This window comes from Bos indicus, chromosome 12 (genome assembly GCF_029378745.1).
Source record: "Bos indicus isolate NIAB-ARS_2022 breed Sahiwal x Tharparkar chromosome 12, NIAB-ARS_B.indTharparkar_mat_pri_1.0, whole genome shotgun sequence".
Taxonomy (NCBI): Eukaryota; Metazoa; Chordata; class Mammalia; order Artiodactyla; family Bovidae; genus Bos; species Bos indicus.
Window position 1 is genome coordinate 2,564,345 of NC_091771.1, and position 21,583 is coordinate 2,585,927.

Sequence of the window (21,583 nt, forward strand, 5' to 3'; positions counted from 1 at the left end):
CCCTCTCAACTCCCACTTCCCAGAGGTAACCGCTTTTAATTCTTAGGTCCCTCTTTTTTTTCTGATATTTGCCTCTTCTTTATTTCTAGTAACATAGGCTATCATTGTCAGTTTTTCATTTTAGACGTTGAGTTCCTAAGTGGCAAAAAGTTTAGTTCCTTTGTGCCCTCTCCCCACTTACACTGTCCTCATTACACCCTTTCTCCTTTACCTCCACTGTCACCACATTGCAACTATTTCATACTTGATGGTCAGAGAAGAGCCGGTGAATGCAGGAAACACAGAAGACCTGGGTTTGATCCCTGGGGCTGAAAAGATCCCCTGGAGGAGGGGATACTCCAGTATTCCTGCCTGGAGAATCCCACGGACGGAGGAGCCTGGCAGGCTATAGTCCAAAGGATTGTGAAGAGTCAGACACAACTGAGTTTGCAGACATACATACATAATAGTGCAATGATGTCAATACTCCTCACCCCTCTAGTTAGTATTGCATGATTGCTTCCTCTAGGACAGCAATATTATTTCTAGGTAATTAACTAGTAATTAACAAAAATTGCTTGGTATTTGTGTATACCTATCACTGTTCTCTTCAACTTTCTGACAGGTCTGTGAAATAAGAAAGAATATTTTTATAAATGGCCCACCCCAGCAGACTTGCTTCTAGTTTCTTGGCCCCCTTTCTCTCCTGTAACCTAGTTGTCCCCCTTGTGATCTCCTTAACAGATCTCCTCTCTGCCTGTCCCCATACCCTCTTGACTCTTCTTTAGAAGTATCTCATCCCTAACCCTCCCTCTGTTTCCCTTGAAGCCAAGTGACTTTTAAAAATACGATTTACAAATTAAGCAAGGTGATATGTTATTCAGACAAAGCACAGCTTTGACTATTGCAGTTAGTCTATTTATTTAAAAGAGTTTTCACAGCAGGAGAGAGGCTATAAATATTTTGAATATCAATTGACTTGTAGTTAAAGAAATTGAATTCTAGTCTATAATAAAAATGGCTAATTTTTATTTCTCTGGTTTATATTAGAATAGTGTAAACATGAGTCTTTTAAATACTTCTTCTGAGTCTGGAAGATCCCTTAAGAAGGAAATGGCAATCCACCTCAGTATTCTTGCCTGAGAAATCCCATGGACAGAGGAGCCTGGCAGGCTATAGTCAGTGGGGTCGCAGAGAGTCGGACACCACTGAACAACTAAACAACAGCAACAAAATCCTTTGTTATACCTCACTTCTGTTTTTATTTTTAACTTTTGCCTTTGTATCTGCCTTTCTTCTGCCAGATGTGTTGTTCCCTCCCCAGTCCCTGCCATGCCCACTCATGTTGCTAACAGGTTCTAATTCACTGGGAAAACTTCCGTATCCAATATAACCCTCCATACTGAGCTCACTTTTCTGCTTCTGGAGAGCTGAAAACACCTCTGGTTAATTCTTGGGACCTAGTTAATTCTTGAATGCCTAGTAATATTCTGGTGCATCATAGCCCTCAGTAAACGTGTGTTAAGTGAAAATTTCAAATGCATTTTCAGCATTTGGAAAAACATCTTTATTTTGTGTCTCCATCTTACCCTTTGGACTATTTTAAGAGTCTTCTTGTATTTCTGATCTGAACTTCCCTTAGAAATGATGTTATTCAAAGGCATAATCAAATATGCTATAAAAGAGTTATTTAATTTATAATGTATCTGAAACAATGCTGAGAACATAATTGAACAGTACATAAACTTCCTATAGCGTACCATGGAGTTCATTTATGAATTTATTTCCATACATTTTTGTATCACTTAGCAATTTACCAAGTGCTTTCATTTGTATGATCTCATTTGATCGTCTCCTGAACCATGGACATGTATTATCGCTATTAGACATGTCAGGAATGATTACATAGCCAGTTGACAGCTCAGAGTAGAATGCAGGGCTTCTTAATCTGATGCTATACAATTTTCACTATAAGAGTGGGGAATGGAAGCCAAGCAAAATGTTAACACTGGAGAATTAGTCCAGGGACAGAAGTTCCAGGTAGAGACTGATGGATGGGAGAAAATGTTTGTGGAGAAACACAGGTAGTTGCCTTTAGTGGAGGAACAGGTTGTGATGTTGGAAATCAGAGATATGATTTAAAGAGCAATTGGTGTCAGTGTCAGGGCCAAGAGAACGAGTTGGGACTTTATATTGTGGCAAGTGAGTGATTTTGAAAATTTGTGACTAGGGGATCATAATTCTGCTTCAGTGCTGTATGGAATGAATTGAATTAGGGAGAAACTAGAAGCAGTATCATTTCAGGCAACACATACAGTATTTCAAGTGAAAAATAGTTCAGTTCTAGACCACCGACATTAAGTTTAGTCAGAAAAGGAAACAGTGGATCACTTCCTGGGATACTGGCATGTGCTGAACAGACACGTGTGGCCAGAGGAAGGAGGGAGCCAGTCAGCATTGTTGACACTGGTGATGGGGGTGTGCTCCCACTCACCACCCCCATCACGACTTCTGTTCTTCTGTGTGGGGACTCCTTCCAGCTGACCACACCCCTGCTTCATTTGCTGATAGAGTCAACATACGCTGATAAACACCTTCTTTGCTAAATGTTAAATGAAAGCCATAATCCTTGCCCTCAGTGAACTCATAGTCTCGTGGTAGAAATGATCACATAAACAATATTATAGAGGATTTATTGAAATATGTACCTCGAGCCATTAGGACACAGAAAGGCACCTAGTTCAGCATATATAGGTCAGGAAAGGATATTTAGTTGTCTGTCTGGAAGGAGAAGGAGATAGCTTGGTGAAGAAAGCAGGAAGGATGTTCTATGCAGACAGAACAGCATGATCAAAGGCATGAAATTGAGGATGTGAAACTGTAGGTAGTTGTTTAGTGAGCCTGACCATGTCAGCATCTGTCTCCTAAGAACAATGGCATTATCCTACCTGACCATAATATAATTATCACACTCAAGTGACTAACATTGGTATAATATAATTATTTAATACCCAACACATTTTAAAATTGGGCTATCCCAATAATGTCATATGTAGCTTTTTTGCAGTACAAGAACTAATCAGAAATTGTGTGTTGCATTTTGTTGTCATGTCTCTTTAATCTCCTCTAACATAAAATGCTGTTTCTCTAACCTTTTCTTCTCTTTTTTTCTTTCTTGGTCAATATTGATGACTTTTAAGAACCTAGACTAGTTGCTTCACAAAATATTGTTTCCTTACATTTAGATTCAGGTTAAATATTTCTTCACAGGTTATATTGTGTCCATTTCAGTGCATGACCTCAGGAGACAGTTGTTGTCCATCACTACTGGTGATGTCAAATTTGATTATTTGGATAAGGTGTTACCTGTGAGATTTCTCCATGCCATGTTGCTCCATAACCTCACATACAATAGTTTTTGTAACCATTGATGATTTCTGCTTAATTCTTACTGTGTGAGTTGTAATATGGTGAATTTTTTTTTTCAATACAGCTTTTTCTTCCCCTTTTTAAATAAAATTTAAAATGTTTAGTGTCAGTATGGATTCATGATTCTTTTTTTCCAATGTATAATAATGCATTCTCATCATTACCTATTCAGTGTTCTACTGCTGCTGCTGAGTCGCTTCAGTCGTGTCCGACTCTGCGCGACCCCATAGACGGCAGCCCACCAAGGCTCCCCTGTCCCTGGGATTCTCCAGGCAAGAACACTGGAGTGGGTTGCCATTTCCTTCTCCAGCACGTGAAAGTGAAGTTGCTCAGTCGTGTCCGACTCAGTGACCCCGTGGACTGCAGCCTACCAGGCTTCTCCATCCATGGGATTTTCCAGGCAAGAGTATTGGAGTGGGTCACCATTGCCTTCTCTGATTCAGTGGTCAGACTGTCCTAAATTTGGCTAAGGCTGTTCTTCCTTCCCTGTTAGCTAAGGCTTCCCTGTTAGCTCAAATGGTAAAGAATCTGCCTGCAGTACAGAAGACCCAGGTTTGATCCCTAGGTCGGGAAGATCTACTGGAGAAGAGAATGGCAGCCCACTCCAGTATTCTTGCCTGAGAATTCCATGGACAAACCATGGAATCGTAAAGAGCTGGACATGACTGAGCTACTCACACTTTCACATTCGCTTTCATTCTTCAGTCTGGCCCCTCCACCCATCTGTCTTTGAGCACTTTCTTATTTTCTGGCACAGACATTTTCTGTATGTTCCTGACTCATTTCTTTCTTCCTTGATCTCAGCCCTAGAATCAGCCCTTTTTCTATGTATTCCAGTTCCTACTAGTGAGTAATAGTATTTAGAAGCCAAGATTTGAGAGCCAAGTGTGCTCATTGCTCCTGTGGTGTCATTACTTCTCGGCTCTGTGGGACCACAAAGCTAGAAAAAGTACTTTTTTCAAAGCTTGAGCTTATCTGATACCTTTCTGTCTAATCCAGCACTTCATGGTTCTTCCTCTCCTTCTCCCACTCAGTATTTATATTTCCCAGCAAGCATTCCATGTTCTGCATCAACGTGTCTACCCATCTGCTCAGGCTTACAATACTCATGTAATAGTTTCACAATCACTTCATCAATACTACTGTCAACAGCAAACTTACTGTGGAAAGTTCAAGGTTTCCTTTTACTAATGAGATATATTCACAACTAATGTCACACTAATGATAATATCACCCTAATGAGATATATCATATATTTAGCTTTACCTGCAGTTCTTTTTAGGAAAAATGTACTTGAGTTTGAGTGTAAATTTCCAAGATTGCTAGATACTAATTAAAATATCTGAAATATTTAATGTGTTTTAATTAAAATAGCCATCAAGCCACTTTAGAACTAAATTTACATGTAAGTTAACAATCTCCAAATACCCTATTGCTCACCCACCTTTTTTCACATTATACCTATGAAGTTTAGTACTTTTCTAAAAATGAAACAGAACCAGGTTGCAAACGGCCGATACATATTTATATATCTGTTTATAAACCATAAATGAGTATGTTGTTTGTACTCTACTGCATTCATTTGTCATATGTTCTCTAGAATAGGATTGCATTTCAAAAAAAGAAGTAAAAAATCCAGAGGAAAATAGTTACGTAGTATTTTAGATATGACTGTATACCAGTCACACAACTTCATAGAGAATGCCACTACTCTCTCAGGGACCAAGAAAAAAAATCTTTGTCATTTCCATAGATTTAGTTTGAACCAGTAGTTTCTTTGAACCTTTTTTTTTTTTTTAACAGCTTCCTTTAAAAAACATTTAGCATGGGCATATGTAACTGTAGATTATTACAAAATAACTGAATACAGAGAGCTGGCTCTATATCCAGAATCTCATCAATTATATGTAGAATGTCAGTTTAAACTAATCATAATGTGTTTCTATCCTTCAGATTTTTCAGAGCCTCTTTTGGTTTATCTTTCATTAAAAAGACAAACTTTTCATACTTTCTGTAAAAGTTTGCAGTGATTGTTCTGTGTCACTGAAAGTTTGAGGACAATTACCCTCTGATATGAAGAATCAGCTGTTGGGAGCATGTTCACAGAAGTTGGCCTGGAAATATAATTTTGTACAATAAATTTAGACAGCAGAATCTCTATAACAACAGAAACATTCTCCCACACCTGGTCGATTTTAGAATAGGAGCTCTGATGCCTTGAAAATAACCCATTTCTACAAGGGAAATGTGATTTATGATAACCCGAGACACAGATACGACTAGACCCACATTCCATTTACAGTTATTGTGCCACCAGACTATAAAAACAGTGCTCTAAAGTGAATCAGTGGAATTTGGTTCTCTTTAGTGGACAGTGGCCGAGGCATTAATGAGACAGATTGCATTAAAAGACATTTGATTTCTGGGGGAGTTAAAGTCCTTTCATATTGTGAAATTGTGGCTTAGTCCTGGCATCTGATCTTCTTCCCCCTACCATACCATCACCAGTTCCTGCGCATGCTTTGACATTGCTATGGTAACCCAGAGGGATGATGGAATTCCCGGCTTCTCTTTTCACAGAGGGTGATGAGACAGGAGTGATGGATAGTCTGCTGGAGGCCTTGCAGTCGGGGGCTGCCTTCCGCGACCGAAGGAAAAGGACACCGAAGCCAAAAGGTGAACATTATGCTTCTTTCATGTTACTTTCTAGGGAACTGTAACAAAGGACAACACTCCCCTTTTTTATAATTCTTTTAAAGTCGCGTGTCAAGAATGTAGTGCTGTGGGCAACAACTCCTCAGGAGTTTTATAAATGCGCTTAATCCTTCCTTTGCAATGACAGGTGTCAGAGAGAGAAGCGTTCCAGTTGGCCAGTGTCACTAGCATATTAACAAATCAATGCGCTGAACCTGGCAAAGCCTGATTAGTGGGACAGGTCTCATCTAAGGGACCATATGTACCTTATCCCAGTGGAGTTCACAGTAGCATAATTAAATGAGAAGTAAAAGTCATAACATTATTGCTTCAAGTATATCAGGGTATTGAAGCATTGCATCGCTTCCAGAAATACTTAACCTTGGAAAAATGTCTAACATTGTTATACTTCCTGAGGTGAACAGAGCTCTATATTAAGTTTCTTTTATATATATGTATTTTTAACAGATATTCGGCAGAGTCTCAGTCCAGCGTCTCGGAGGCCTATTCTGAAAGTTTGTAACCATGGTAATAAACCGTATTCATAAATTGCACATTCTTCTCATCTACTTTTATCCTGTTGATCTGAGATTTTAGTAGGCTGCTGTGATGTTCTTGAGTTTCAATGTGACTAAAGTAGTAAAAATGTGTGGATGTACATATTTGTGATGAGATTGTACACTCATGTTTTTCCATCCCTCCATTAGTGCCTTGAGGTAGTGTCAAAGATTCTTCTTTCAGGTCTCAAGTACACAGTTTGCTTTTATTATTATTATTTGAAGTTACCTCACACATTTATAATCATTGTTGTCCAATGTCTCCTTTCAAAAACATTGTTTTCTCTTAATCCTATTTTGAGCAGTGTATTTGCTTTACATTAAGATACAGTTTGAAATATTGAATTGTTACCTGTCTTACTCTACCACGTTTGCCAGTACAGTGTGAGACACTGTGACTAGCTCTGCGGCCAGATCTTTAACACAGATGAGCTTCATGTGGTATTACTGTGGAAGGGTGTGCTAGAATCACTAAGAAAGGCCAGCTGCCTTCGTCTCGCATGTTTATCTGATTCTGGCTCCTTCCTACATCCCCAGCTGGCTCCTGAACCCCCGGTGCATGGAGCCCTCTTTCTGTCTTCAAGACGCCAGTTCGTGTGTATCGGGCTTTGTTTACTTTGGCTTCCTTTCTCTCACTGTTGTGTATTATGGTTTCTGCTTCCCTTTCCTAGTCAAAATCAAATTCATCCATCGTGACTGACATTTATCCAGTGAGGTGTTAGCAAAGTTTACTAGATTTATAAATGAAAAGATACTTGACAGACTTTATTTGGGTTGTTTTGTGTACAGATGAGTTAACGTTCTAGAAGTATTAAGGTGTGACTGAACAGAAAAACTTATGTCGGATTTCTACAATAACCTAAAAAGAATATGACGTAAATAGAAAGGGGCATGAATGTAATGATCTTTTAATAGATGTGTAGATGCTTACCGATCAAGATGAAGTATACATAATAGATGCTTAATAAATGAAAGAAAAGGTAAAAAAATGTACACCAAAATTTTAAATAGATCTTTTGACTTTTTTCAACAGTTTGTTTTTATTGTTTTGCTTTTATCTATTCTAGAAATAGGAAGAAAAAATTGTACTAAGTCAGAAAAATTCACTGTGGATAATTAATTCCTAGCTTTGGGTAATTATTTACTAAATATTGGCAAAAAGTGTAGAGAATAGAGAAACTCAGACAGTCTGAGAACTTTAAGAGTACAGAGCTAGTTAGTGACACAACTGTAATATTAGTGTTGATTCCCATCATGTTTCTTATTTGATGGCATATGTGTACTTAGATTTTTTAATTATTATTATTAATGCAGTATGTGAAATAACTCAGCCCCCACTGTAAGTTATTAAAGAAAAGACCCAGTCAAGATATGATATGATTATAATGGCATACAGATACCCATGCTGTGATTAAGTATTCTGGCTGCTATGAAGGGGAAAACTTTTTAAGATAAATTTGTATACTGGCCTTGAGAAGAACAGTCCTTTTGTGACTATAATGTTAGTAACGTGTCCAGGCTACAAAGGTTTGTCTATAATTATGAATTGTGATATTTTTGGTCCAGAGGAAAAAAGCAGGTAAGAATTGCACTTCTATTTCTATCAAGGCTGATACACTATCTTAAGTCTAAAGCTTTTGTGATAATTAAGCAAGTAAATTATATAGCAAATCAAAGGAGATATATCTTAAAGATCAAATTCTCTGTTCTAATATACATGTAATGGGTTAAGGTATTTTAAAAACTTATTTCCATTGATATTTATGTTTTCCCTTTATGTTTCTCACCAAGTAAAAAACAAAATTCAAATGAACAGAGTGATTTTTAAAGATACATGTATAATGGCAGATTTATTAGACTAGACCTTGAAAAATGCAGAATTTGGTTAAGAACATTACAACAAGGATCATGAGTGTTTTTTGAAAAGATACATTTTAGAATTCATTTTTAAATCTATTTTGAAAAATTACTTTGTTTTCACTAAAAATATTAACCTTACAACTGAACTATGTGATTGAAATGTAATGTAAACCCCTTTTGTTTTTTTATTTACTTTCATGTACTTGGAGAAGGAAATGGCAACCCACTCCAGGATTCTTGCCTCGAAAATCCCATGGACAGAGGAGCCTGGCACGCTATAGTCCACAGGGGTCGCAAGGAGTCGGACACGACTGAAGCAAGTTCACTTCATGTACTTAAAACTAACAACTGACACTTGCATTTTCTAAAAATATATAGTAGTTGATATCTTATTTTTCAAAGATCTATGAGATTTTCTACAATATTTTAATTATCTTTGCATCTTAATAGTAATAATAGTATTAATAGGCTAATTTTTACTACATTACTTTGTTTATTGAGTTATTTGAGTTAGAAGCCAGGCAGTATGTTGAAATGCTTTATATATATCCTTTTTAATCTTCTTAATAATCCTATCAGATAGTCATTGTTTTTATCTCTATTTTATAGTAAAATATAACCAAAAATTGAACAGGTCTCATAGTTTGCCTCTGGTCCTGTGGCCAAGTTTCAGACAGAGGTCTGCCTGACTTCCGAGTCCAGCCTCTTCCTCTCTGTGCTATGTCGTGTCTGAACACAGCAGCTTGAATCACTTTTTTTTCCTCTTCTCATCATCCTGATGAGCCACGTATGTCCATGTTCTTTCTCTTGTGATATAAGTTCATGCTATTGAGATACACTCTCACACGCACTCGGACATTTTCTAGCCTCTGGTCTGTCTCCTCCCTTGTTCCCAGGTAGAAACACTAGATAGCACTTTTATCTGAGTCTTGGATTGCAAGAATAAATCACCTTCTGGAATTAGGACCATTGTTTATTTCTTTTAATAAACTCTATTAAAATATCTATATTAATTTAATAAACTTATACTGTTAGAAAGATCATGAAAGTTTTAGATTATAAATATAGACTTTGTGTGTGTGTGTAGACTAGAAAGAGTCTTTTTATTTCAGAATGAGAAAATCCTGATAATGTATCCTCTGAGACCTTGGAGCTAAAGTTTCACAAGATATATTTTGGCAAAAGATGACCTGAAGCACTCTAACTCCTATAAACCTCACAAACAGAGAAGTTGTACACACTGAATAATCCAGCCCTTGTGCTGGACTAAACCTCTACTCAAAATACTTTGGTTAAAACCTTTAGCTGTTTTATTTTTTGCTTTGTCTGTTAAGACCTAGTAAGAAATTGTGTGTGGTGTTTTTCTTTGTTAAGCCTTCACTTACTCAGTTGTTTAGCAAAATGTATTAAGCATTGCTGGACATTTTAGATGCAGAGATACCGTCTAAGAATCCACCAGCCAGTTAGGAGACAGCTGAGTAACAGATCTCATGTGTCTGGTTAATGCCAAGATAGCAGTAATGCACAGAGCTTTTGGAATACCGTAAAGACCAATCCAGACTTTATGAGACAGTTCAGATTTGGCCTCTAGAGGGACCTGAAATCAAAGCTGAGTTTTGAAGGATAAACAGAAATGAGGCAAAACCCTGATGGCAAGAGTGAGGCAAAAAGCAGAAGCAGCATGCGCGCGCCCTCCCAGTCTGAGCCCTGAAAGGCTGTGCGCCCTGCAGTGCTCCTCTCTCCCTTCGTCCACTCTCCTCCCCTCTCTGTGTCCACAGTCTGTGCTCCCGTCTGTGTCTGTTCCTGCCTTGCAAGTAGGCTCAGCGGTCCCATTCTCCTAGATTCCATGTACATGTGCTAATAGACAGCATTTGTTTCTCTCTTTCTGACTGACTTCACTCTGTGTAACAGGCTCCAGGTTCAACCCACGGACAGAGCAGTACAGTCCATGAGGTCACAAAGATTCAGACCTAGCTGAGCACACACAGGTTCATCCACCTCACTGGAACTGACTCAAATTCATTCCCTTTTATGGCTGATTAATATTCCATTACCACATGTAGAATAGATGGCTAATTGGAAGTCGCTGCATAACACAGTGGGCTCAAGCTAGAAGGGTGGAATGGGTGGGGTATGATAGAAGGAATTTGAAGAGGGAGTGGACATGTGTACTTAGGGCTGATTCACGTTGTATGGTAGAAACCAATACAATACTATAAAGCAATTATCCTCCAATTAAAACTAAACTGAAAAAAAAAAAACTATTTGCTCTTACTAGTACCTGTATGCTCTTTCTAGCACCCTGGTTTTTCCCGTTTTGCACCATGCATTTCCCTTAAAGAGTTCTCATACAGTGTCTGCCTCATCACTCCTCAGTCCTATCGGTGCAGGCAAGGAAGGTCTCTGCCTTGTTAACTGCTAAAGCCCCAGTTGTTCGCTGGGTTCATGCCTGACACATGGATGTTTTTAGTAAGAATGTGTTGAATGAATATAGACATGTCTATGCTTAGACTTGAATAGAACAATTAATGTACATTGAGCAAAATCACATCTGCGGTTGTTACCCAAATATGTAGGCCTTAGTATGTCACTTGCTAAAGCCCTAACTGTGACCAAGTAACTCCTTCTCATCTTCTTCCTAGAATATTATCTGTCATCAGAAGGAGATATTTGATCATCACAGGTTTGAAGATTATTGCATCAGATGTGAAGGGTGAGGTTCAATCTTGATTAGATTATTCACTCCTTAGCAGTGTGGAGTAACTTATTAATTTGATTTCTTTCCCTTGCTTAATCAAGCAAAGTTTAACAACAGTAAATAAATGAAAGCATCTACTAATATGTACAGGGCGTTGTCTCATTTCTTTACTCAACACAGTGCATTTGAAATCTAAAGATTTTCTATAGTTGATAGAAAATAGTAACTCAAGATAATCAAAATATTTATTAATGCATTTTAATAAAATCATACCATATTTGGGTATTAGTGAATAAACTGACCTGGTTAAAAATAAAGGCCCAGATAAGGAAGAAGTATATTGAGAGTCTGATGCCAGGCCAAGAACTTGGACTCTTGAGGCTTTTGAGCAGGAAAATGACAAGTCTGAGCAATTTGTATGACGCATGTTAGAACAAAGAATGGAAAGGACCTAATAGCCACTTTGAAATTTCCATAGATTGGCTTCAAGGAATGGAGAAAGTCAGAGAGCTTATCAGGGTGTGAGGTGAGAATCCAGGTCTAGAGCTCTGTGTTGAGATCCTCACAGAGAAATGCTCACAACTGCATACGCAGATGAGTTATCTGCAGGAAATCCTCTAACTTAGAGAGTACAAGGACTGAGCCTTAGAGATGGACACAGGCAGTGATGGAAGCAGATAATGGATGGAAAGGAAGATCACATGATAGAGGAACCTTCAGTGTAGATTGGAAGAAGACTTTCAAGGATGTGGTTTACCCCATTTTTTTTCTTTAGTTGTTGCTTTCCTTTTATCTTTATAAAACTTAGTGGTATTACAACTGAGGAACCAGTGTTTTTCAGGGTACAGTAATTTCTACTCTCTTCAGGGACTTCTTTTCCCCTGTAGACTCTAAAACGTTTGTGACAAAGGTTTCACAAACAGGAATTGTTCAACCACATCTTATGGAGCATCTGCTAGCAGTTTGATTGCATCTCATTAGATGGTTCTCTTTTCATTAAGTGGTACTGTGGAATTTTTTTTTTTTTTCAGTTAAATGGATATAGAGTAATCAGAAAGAATTCTATAAACTATATGCAATTAAAATCCCTAATGATAAAACTATTTAACTGTGACAAAATAAGATAAAACATAATCAAAATTTTAGGCAAACAAGTATTACACATTTTTAGTGAACATCCATAACCTAAACAAAATCTTGCTATATTATCTTTACACTAAATCAATTCTTAATAGCCTTAATTTGGATTTGATTATCTATTTTTACTCTTCCACTTATATATGGAGCTTTGAGAGATTTTTATAGAAATAAGATTGTATTGCCTCCAGGCACAGCTGCTCTGCCACTCTAGGATTGGAAGTCAGAATTAAATGTGAAGCTAGTTAGATATCTTTGAATTAGCATATTTCTCACAAAATAACTCTAAAGGAAGCTCACAGGACAGGTTTGTTGTCGATGTATTAAAACTTCACACACAACCATCCCCCCTCCCTTCTGCACTCAGCCTTCAGTCCCTTTATTTCTTGACCTACCTTTTCCATGAGCAGCAAGAATTTGTCTTGAGGCAGAATTATGAAATTTGTAAGATTTTCAGTGGTGTCTACTGAGCACGAGCTGCCTTCAGGCTTTTCTGAAAATAGGGAGGACAATACCAAACCAGTCTCTGTCTAGAAAACCGTATCTATCAAAGTGGAATACGGGCTACCATTTTCATTAAACAAGATAATAATAATGTCCTATTTTAAAGTAGAAAAGCATAACAAATAATATGGCTTATTTTCTTGAGTTTATTTTTTGTTCTCTTTCTGATGAATTTGTGCCTGTCTAAGGAAGGGAACTATTAAAATACTAATTGTTTTTGACACCCTTACACTTGGGCTTTCAAGCGGAATTAAATACTACCTGTAACTGTCAAAAGACTTAAATATTTTTTAAGGAGACTTTTCTAGGCCAGGAATGTAAAACAGTTTGGGTGATTCTACATTTTATTCAAACATCAGGCTCTCCTCTTTCCTGTGCAGTCAAGCACAGGAGAACAGACTCTAGGCTCCTGCCCAGGGCCCGATGCCCTGTGGGTGGACAGAAAGGCCTTTCCCATTTGTAGTCAGGGCGGGACAACCTTTTGGTCAGTCCTTATGAGACAGACTCTTAAGCATGAACAGGTTAGAAAATTCTCAAGTAGTGAGGACCTCAAGTTGTTTGAAAAGGACATTTAAGCAAGAAATAACAAATGCCTTTCATTTAATGAGCATTCACAGTTGTACAGGGAAGGCTGAGACTAAATTGAGTGAAAAGGAGATAAAGGACCATTGTATGAAGAAAGGGATGTCCTTGACTTCCCCTGAAATAGTTGTTATGGTTAGTATGTATCTGTTTGTGTTACTTAGTGGACTATAATTGTTACTTTTAAATGTTTTTGGTCCATTCTAAATCTATCCTTTTCTTAAAGCATAGGGTCAGAATCTGGATTTATAAGGAGTCAGTAGATGGGCAATGGCACCCCACTCCAGTACTCTTGCCTGGAAAATCCCATGGTCGGAGGAGCCTGGTAGGCTGCAGTCCATGGGGCTGCTAAGAGTCGGACACGACTGAGCGACTTCACTTTCACTTTTCACTTTCATGCATTGAAGAAGGCAATGGCAACCCACTCCAGTGTTCTTGCCTGGAGAATACCAGGGACGGGGGAGCCTGGTGGGCTGCCATCTATGGGGTCACACAGAGTCGGACACAACTGAGGTGACTTAGCAGCAGTAGATGGACTTTAGAAATTCCTTGAACTCTGTTTTTGTTCTAGATTTTGTGCTGGGGCTTTTTTTCCACGCCCTCCCCCACCCCCACCCCGACAACCCCCTGCTAAAAGGATCTGTTGATTTTATCAAATTCCCCAAAGAATAAAAAATAATTTTTTTCTTGTTTGATTATTGGTTTGTTACAAATTTTCTGTTTCTACATGTTATATTTTTATACATATATGCATGATGCATTTTCCACATTTGTGACTGCATCAGTAAGAGTCTCATGATGTTTAATGTAATTTTTTTGTCATTTGAAAACTAATCTTTAATTGACATAGTCACAAATGTGGGGAACATATCAAATGGTTGATGAGTCTGTAATCCTAGTGACAAGCTGTTTAGGATAAGCAGTTAAGGTCCAGTGAACCCCCGCTGCTGTGGAGGTTCACTCAGGATGCAGGGAGCGGACGATATCACATGTACTGAGGACGGTCATTAGTCATGCTGACCTCCCGGGCAGGAAGATGTGCAAGACTCGCTACACTGCAGCTGGGAAGGAACAGTCTCTGAGGGGCCAAGAGACAGAGCGGTACGCAAAGCCATAGGCTTGAGAACAGCCAGGTCCATCACGGATGGAGGCTCACCGGGCACAGAGCGGACCCAAGGGCACAGACAACACCTCTAACCTCTGGCAGAGCGTTTCTGGTAGAACAGTAGAAACTGAAGCAGACAGTGCTGAGTGCAGGCATCATGGGGGCTGTCCTTTCTAAAAGTCTGGGTATGAAAGAATGAAACAGAAGGGAGATAGCTGGAACTAAAACAGGTTGTAGTTCATTGAGAGGGTCGTGACTCTTTGTCTTCTGTGTGGCATTGGCTTCACCACCCATTCTAAAGGGAAGGCACTCTGGTGGGGAAAGATGTGTGTTTGCTGGGGCGGTAGTGAGGGTGAGGTTCCTGGGGATGGGATGCGAGAGTACAGGTTTGAGCACCTGGATGGTGAAAAGGAAGGGTGTGTGGAGAGAAGTCGACGTGAATATTGAGTCAGAAGCTTGGGGGTCTCACCTGATGATATCCTTTTTCTTTGAGAACTGGAATGCAAGGGCTTCTCCTGCAAGTGGCAGGCTGTGTGGGGAAGGGGGGCAAGGGCAGCAGAAAATAGCACGTCTCCTGGATGGATTGTGAAACGTTACTGCTCAGGAGATGCAAGAAAATGTTTGCATCAATGGTCCAGCTGAAAAGAGAGATTACTTGTGTATAAGTAACTGTCTGTAAAACCTGAGGGAAAGAAAAGTAGCCGAGGTGCTCCCCAGGTCCTGTGACAAAGTTGGTTCTCCAGTTTCCTGAAAACTCTAAGAGTTAATCTCCAAGTGTAACCGTAGGGATCAGTTTGGCAGGGGCCAGCTGAGTGAGCTTCAGCGCACCAGCCAGGCAGAGTATCCTGGTTTTGAGAGGATAAGGTGTTCCATGTAGTAGTAGTTACAACAGTGTAGCAGTTAACTGATTAAGTCGAGGTAACTCTGTTGGAACATCTGTACCATGTATGTTTCAGCGTGGTTTGGGTGTCCTGTTACATTTGAGGAAGGCATTCTATCAGGGATGGCAGTGACCTCATGCTGCTGGTTTTCCTCCAGGCAGGTGCCAGCTACATCATGTGTCTGAGGTCTTTTCCTACAACAACACTTGGTGCTAAACACTGGTTTCTAAGGGACTGCTGGATTTGTTTTTATATTTTATTTTATTTGTCCTCATTAAAAATAAAGGTCAGTTTGGAGTAGTCACAGATAGAAACCACTTTCCAAGTGTGGTCAGTATCAGAAATAAACGTTTTGCCAAATGCCTGTCGGGCATAGTAGTTACTAAAGCAATAGCTGTTTGTACTCACTGACTATCTGTAAAAGTATTCGTATTTTTAAATCCCGTTTCTAAAAGCCTTGGGTGATCTGGCCAAACAGTCTGACCTTGAAAACAGCGTGGAATCAGGCACTGGCTTCAGGGGCAGTTAGGCCTTGCTGTGACTTCTTGGTCTAATGAAAGGAGACCCTAGCCGCTTATTTAACCTTGGGATTTATTTTTCCTCAGCTGTAAAAAAAAGAAATTATACTATGTGCTTCTTAGACTGTTTAGAACATTAAGTGAAAACATGTGAAAGGACTCTACTAAAGTACCTGTGTGGCGTGCTAAGTTGCTTCAGTCGTGTCCAACTTTTTCCGACCCCGTGGACTGTAGCCTGCCAGGCTCCTCCGTCCATGGGATTCTCCAGGCAAGAATGCTGGAGTGGGTTGCCATGCCCTTCTCCAGGGGATCTTCCTGACTGAGATTGAAACCTCACCTCTTTCATCTCCTGTGTTGGTGGGCAAGTTCTTTCTTTACCACTGTTGCCACCTGGGAAGCCAGAGTACCTACAATTGAGTAGATATGCTGTAAGTTCAGTGTTTGGTAGTTGCTCTGCATTTTTTCTCCTTTTCTGCCTACCCTGCATGATGCATGTACCTACAATTGAGTAGATATGCCATAAGTGCAGTGTTTGGTAGTTCCTCTGCATTTTTTTCCTTTTCTGCTTACCCTGCATGATGCATTTGTCAGTAGAAAGTTAGTATAAATTCTTGTTTAGTGGCAGTAGTATGCAGAATGGTGTACTAATTAGAGAGATGGAAATTAATTCTTTTACATACGGTAGTCTCTATACTGTACTTAAGATGTGGCATGAACTAGTTTCGAAGAGAAAAAGAAAAAAAATTAAAAGTCTATAGAGACTTTGGTTTTAAAATAAAATAATAAAGGTGTTTTTACCTCCTTTTCCCCTTGGGTGTTACCGCAAAGCCACAAGGAGAAAGAGCAGCAAAAACCAGCATCAAATTCTGTGAAGTCAAGACATGGTCAGCCTGGAACAGCAAGATGTGAAGACAGGAAAGAGAATACTGTGGGAGGAGGAAGCTGGGATCCGGGGGCTTGACGGCTTCCAAGCAGATTCCCCAAACCGAGGGCCTGGGAGTGCTCTGTGGGGATCCTGGAGGTGGGTGTCCAAACTCAAGGTGTGGGCAGGGCGGGTTCCTCCCGCAGGCTCTGAGGGAGGCCCTGTCCCCCCGTCTCTCTTCTGGAAGTGACTGTCCTCCAGGTTCCTCGGCTTGCACCGCGTCACACTCATCCCAGACTCTGCACGTAGCCCCGCAGTGTGTCTCTGTGTCTTCATGTGCTCTTGCTTTTGGCCGTACCACATGGCATACGGAATCTTAGTTCCCCAACCAGGGATCAGACCCACGCGCCCTGCAGTGGAAGCGCAGAGTCTTAACCGCTGGACCACCAGGGAAGGGCCTTACGTGACCTTCTTATATGGACCTGAATCTTGGTTAGGGCTCCCCACCTTAACCTGGAGAAGGGCATGGCAGCCCGCTCCAGTGTTCTCGCCTAGAGACTCCCATGGACAGAGGAGCCTGGTGGGCTACAGTCCATGGGGTCACAAAGAGCTGGACATGACTGAAGCGACTGCGAGCACACACCCCCCACCTTAACTTGATTGCATCTGCAAAAGCCCTGTTTCCAAATCAGGTACCCTTCATAGACACCAGGTGCTAGGGCTTTGACATGAGTCTCAGGTGGTACAGTTCAGTCCGCAGCAACAGGGACCCCAGTGAGAAGCACTCATGTGCCCTCACAGGAGCACCCAACGGCTCAGCAGCCACGGGTGCCCGGAGGCGCCAACAGGAGGGGCAGGGCGTCCAGCAGGAAGCAGGGTGCCGGGGGGCAGGGTGGCCCCACGCAGGTAGCAGGTGCCACAGCCAGACCTGCGACCCCCTGGCTGCACTGCATTTCTTCCTCTCTGAGCAGGTAAGAGTACAGACGGCGTCCAGAAAACTCAGGCGGAGACTCTAGAGCTGGGGTGCCGGTCGGAGGCAAGGTAGTGCGTGAAGACAGGAGTTACCCGAACACAGAGGCGGGTCCCAGGAGAGGAGGGGATGTCAGTGGGACAGTCCTGTTCGGGCCCAGCCGCCGCTCAGTGTGAGCCAGCTCACACTCCAGGCACAGGACAGAGGGTTCTCCTGGGGACAACCGACAGTCTAGAGAGAAGGCTTTCAGATACTGGTGTTTTGGACCCTCTTCCCTCAAAAACTGCTAGCTTATTACAAGAGTACTCCACAGAGAAGCCCACTGGTTAACAAACCTACTCACACAAGATTTTTCTCTGAACTATTCATTGGGGTCAAGGATTCATTAGCTGACACTTGAGGAAAACATTCAACCTAAAACAACAAGGGGAAACAAACCAGAGGAGCTCGTAGTGAACAGAGAAAATGTGGAGGAAAGCACCATAATTAAAAATTGCAAAGATGTCAAGTATCTCAGTGATATGTCATATTTATAATATATGCAGTATATATATAAAAGGATTAGAAACAAATCTGTTGGATGAAAAATATGGTAGCAGAAAAAAATAGTACAGTATTTGGAAAAGCATAAGCAGAGTTGGTTATAGGGAAGATAAGGGGGGAAATGTAGAATTTACAGATAAGAGACAGAATTTACAATATGATGTATCTAACTTTATAATTTTTGTTATATTAATATTTGTATAATTGTATATAAGGAAAGTTATGACCAACCTAGATAGCATATTCAAGAGCAGAGACATTACTTTGCCAACAAAGGTTCGTCTAGTCAAGGCTATGGTTTTTCCTGTGGTCATGTATGGATGTGAGAGTTGGACTGTGAAGAAGGCTGAGCGCCGAAGAATTGATGCTTTTGAACTGTGGTGTTGGAGAGGACCCTTGAGAGTCCCTTGGACTGCAAGGAGATCCAACCAGTCCATTCTGAAGGAGATCAGCCCTGGGATTTCTTTGGAAGGAATGAAGCTAAAGCTGAAACTCCAGTACTTTGGCCACCTCATGCGAAGAGTTGACTCATTGGAAAAGACTCTGATGCTGGGAGGGACTGGGGACAGGAGGAGAAGGGGACGACAGAGGATGAGATGGCTGGATGGCATCACTGACTTGATGGACGTGAGTCTGGGTGAACTCTGGGAGTTGGTGATGGACAGGGAGGCCTGGCGTGCTGCAATTCATTAGGTTGCAAAGAGTCGGACACGACTGAGCGCCTGAACTGAATTGAAGTGATGTACAATTGTATAATTGTATTGCAAAGCTTTGAGGACAAGTATGGAAAGAGTGATAGGCACTTGGAAAATGAGACAGTTATTCTAGAAAAAAATGATATACAGTTGACCCTTAAACACCATGGGTTTGAACTACATGGATTCACTTCTATGTGCAATTTTTAAATATTAAACATTATAATACTACACCATCTGTTGGTTGAGTCCATGGATGTGGAACCACAGTTGGCAGAAACCTCATGTATGGAGGAACCTCACATATGACTATAAATCATATGTAGATTTTCATATGCTCAGAGGTCAGATCCCCTAACCCCATATTGTACAGGGGTAGGATACTCTACTTGAATTTAACATGGCCTCATATGCTGTTTTATAGTCATAATAGTAATAAACACTCTGGTAGACAGATTCCAAGGTGGCCCTCAGTGATCCTTGCCTCCTAATGTTCTTTATTATGTAGCTCACCTCAGTAACATTTTCTAGGATTAGTCTGCAACTAGTTGAATAGGGCAGAAATGATAGTATATCTCTTCTGAGATTGGGGCTTCTCCAATGGTTCAGTGGATAAAGAATCCGCCTGCAATGCAGGTGTCACAGGTGATGCGGCTTCGATCCCTGGGTCAGGAAGGTCCTCTGGAGGGGGAAATGGCAGCCCACTCCAGTATTCTTGCCTGAAAAGTCCCACGGACAAAGGAGCCTGATGAGCTACAGTCCATAGGGTCGCAAAGAGTCGGACGCAACTGAGAGATGAATCACACACACACATCTGAGATTAGGTTGCAGAAGATACTGTGGTTTTCCTCTGGGGTGCTGTGTCTCCCCCTTTCTCGGTTCTGGGGGAAGCTATGTTGTAAGAAGCCCTATGGAGAGACCCAAGTTGTGAGGATATTAAGCTTCAATCTCACAACAGGAAATCAATGTCTATAGTCAATGAATCAAGAAATAACAGGAAAAGCGTCAATAAGGCAAGAGAGTCAAGGACAATGGACTTTTATATTTTATTGGAGGCCTTTTGGATTTCTTTATAAAGTAGCCATTAACTTTCTTAGAAGTTAAGGTTAGAAATATTAAAGTTCTAAATGAGTAACATGGGCAGTCAGGATGGGCAAATGCCTGGTGACTCAGTTTATCTCTGTTAAGAATAACCGGAAGCGCAAAGTTCTCCTTACAGTCATTGGTTATCTATCTCTTTTACTAAAATACACTGATTTTATTTTTATTTTTCATTTTCTCTCTTCTAATACTATGTATAAAAGGGACTTCTCTCTCTTCTAGCTCTCAGCTTTTCATTTTTATGTGATCCAGAGACTGAAGTGCTTTTCACTGTGTGTTCTTTCAGAGTGATGAGTCAGTGACGGGGGTCCCTCTGGCTCAGGATAGGTGCTTCTCCATGCGAGTCAGGCCATCTTCCTGCTTCTTTTGTGTCCTGTAGACAACACTGACCAGTGATTTTGCAGCATGTATCTGACTATTTTTGTCCTTTGCAATTCTTAATGTGAGAGAGAATGATTGAAATGCATGAGAGAAAATCAGGTCCCTCTACTCTGTGTGTGTGTGTGTGTGTGTGTGTGTGTGTGTGTGTGGGTTTGGCTTTTAGAGCAAAGTAGCCTTCCAGTGCTACATAAGAACTTGTCGTCTAATCTTTAGTCACTGAATCCTCAGAAAGCAAGGGAATGGGATGAGATTTGCATTTGGAATTCATACTAGTTACTATTATTGACTGTTTGTAAATAAGTTGTCTTAATACATGATACTGGCTTCATGAAAGCCAAGGATGCATTAGTGTAGCTAAAAGAACTGTTTGTGTTTTGGAGGGGAATGGTGGTATGACTACTTGTTACATAGTCTAGGTAAGGAGATAAATATTTTTCTACTTTAAAAGCATCTATAAATTTATTTAAGAAAGCATTGACATGCATTGAGAAAGCTACATGTCCCATCGATTCCCAAGTAAATTAGAAATTATTAGTGCTAGCCATGATGTAAGTTATTATAATATGACAGCATTTGGCTTAAGCAGTTTCACCATTTATTAGCTCTGATATTAGAATAAATGATAATGATCATTAAGTGCTATGTACATTATCATTTAACTAATCATGCTTGCAATCTCCTTGTATTAGTCAAACCTCTTTGGGTTAATTAGTCAGAGGAGCTGCCTAATCCCGATTTCTAGAGGAATAATGAAATAAAGGAACACTGAAGTATGCTAAAGAAAGTGTTAGTGCATCACCATTTACCTTATATATTGGCTTCATTTACCCTCACTCAGTCCATTATAGTAGCATCAAGGTTAAAAGATTCTGGCAATTTTTTTTTATTTTGAAATATGATTGGGCCTATTAAATTATATGCATATATTTTTCCATTAAAGCACATATGCAGCAGAAAAGTCCTAATGTGATATGCAAATAAAAACAAAATTCTTATTTACCAATATATCCACATTGAAAGATAAACCAATAAACAGTTTAGATTGAGCATTTAAAATGTTAGTAACATTTTATACTTTGATTCTGAC

At 40.1% G+C, this 21,583-nt stretch overlaps 1 protein-coding gene across 1 annotated transcript in view; it reads left to right on the forward strand.

Moving 5' to 3' along the window:
* DIAPH3 (diaphanous related formin 3) overlaps positions 1-21,583 on the forward strand; it is a 565,391-nt gene that overhangs the window by 416,349 nt on the left and 127,459 nt on the right. Inside the window, 2 exon segments of the mRNA XM_070799979.1 lie at positions 5,989-6,084; positions 6,571-6,630. Of these exon segments, the coding sequence (XP_070656080.1) occupies positions 5,989-6,084; positions 6,571-6,630 (156 nt within the window).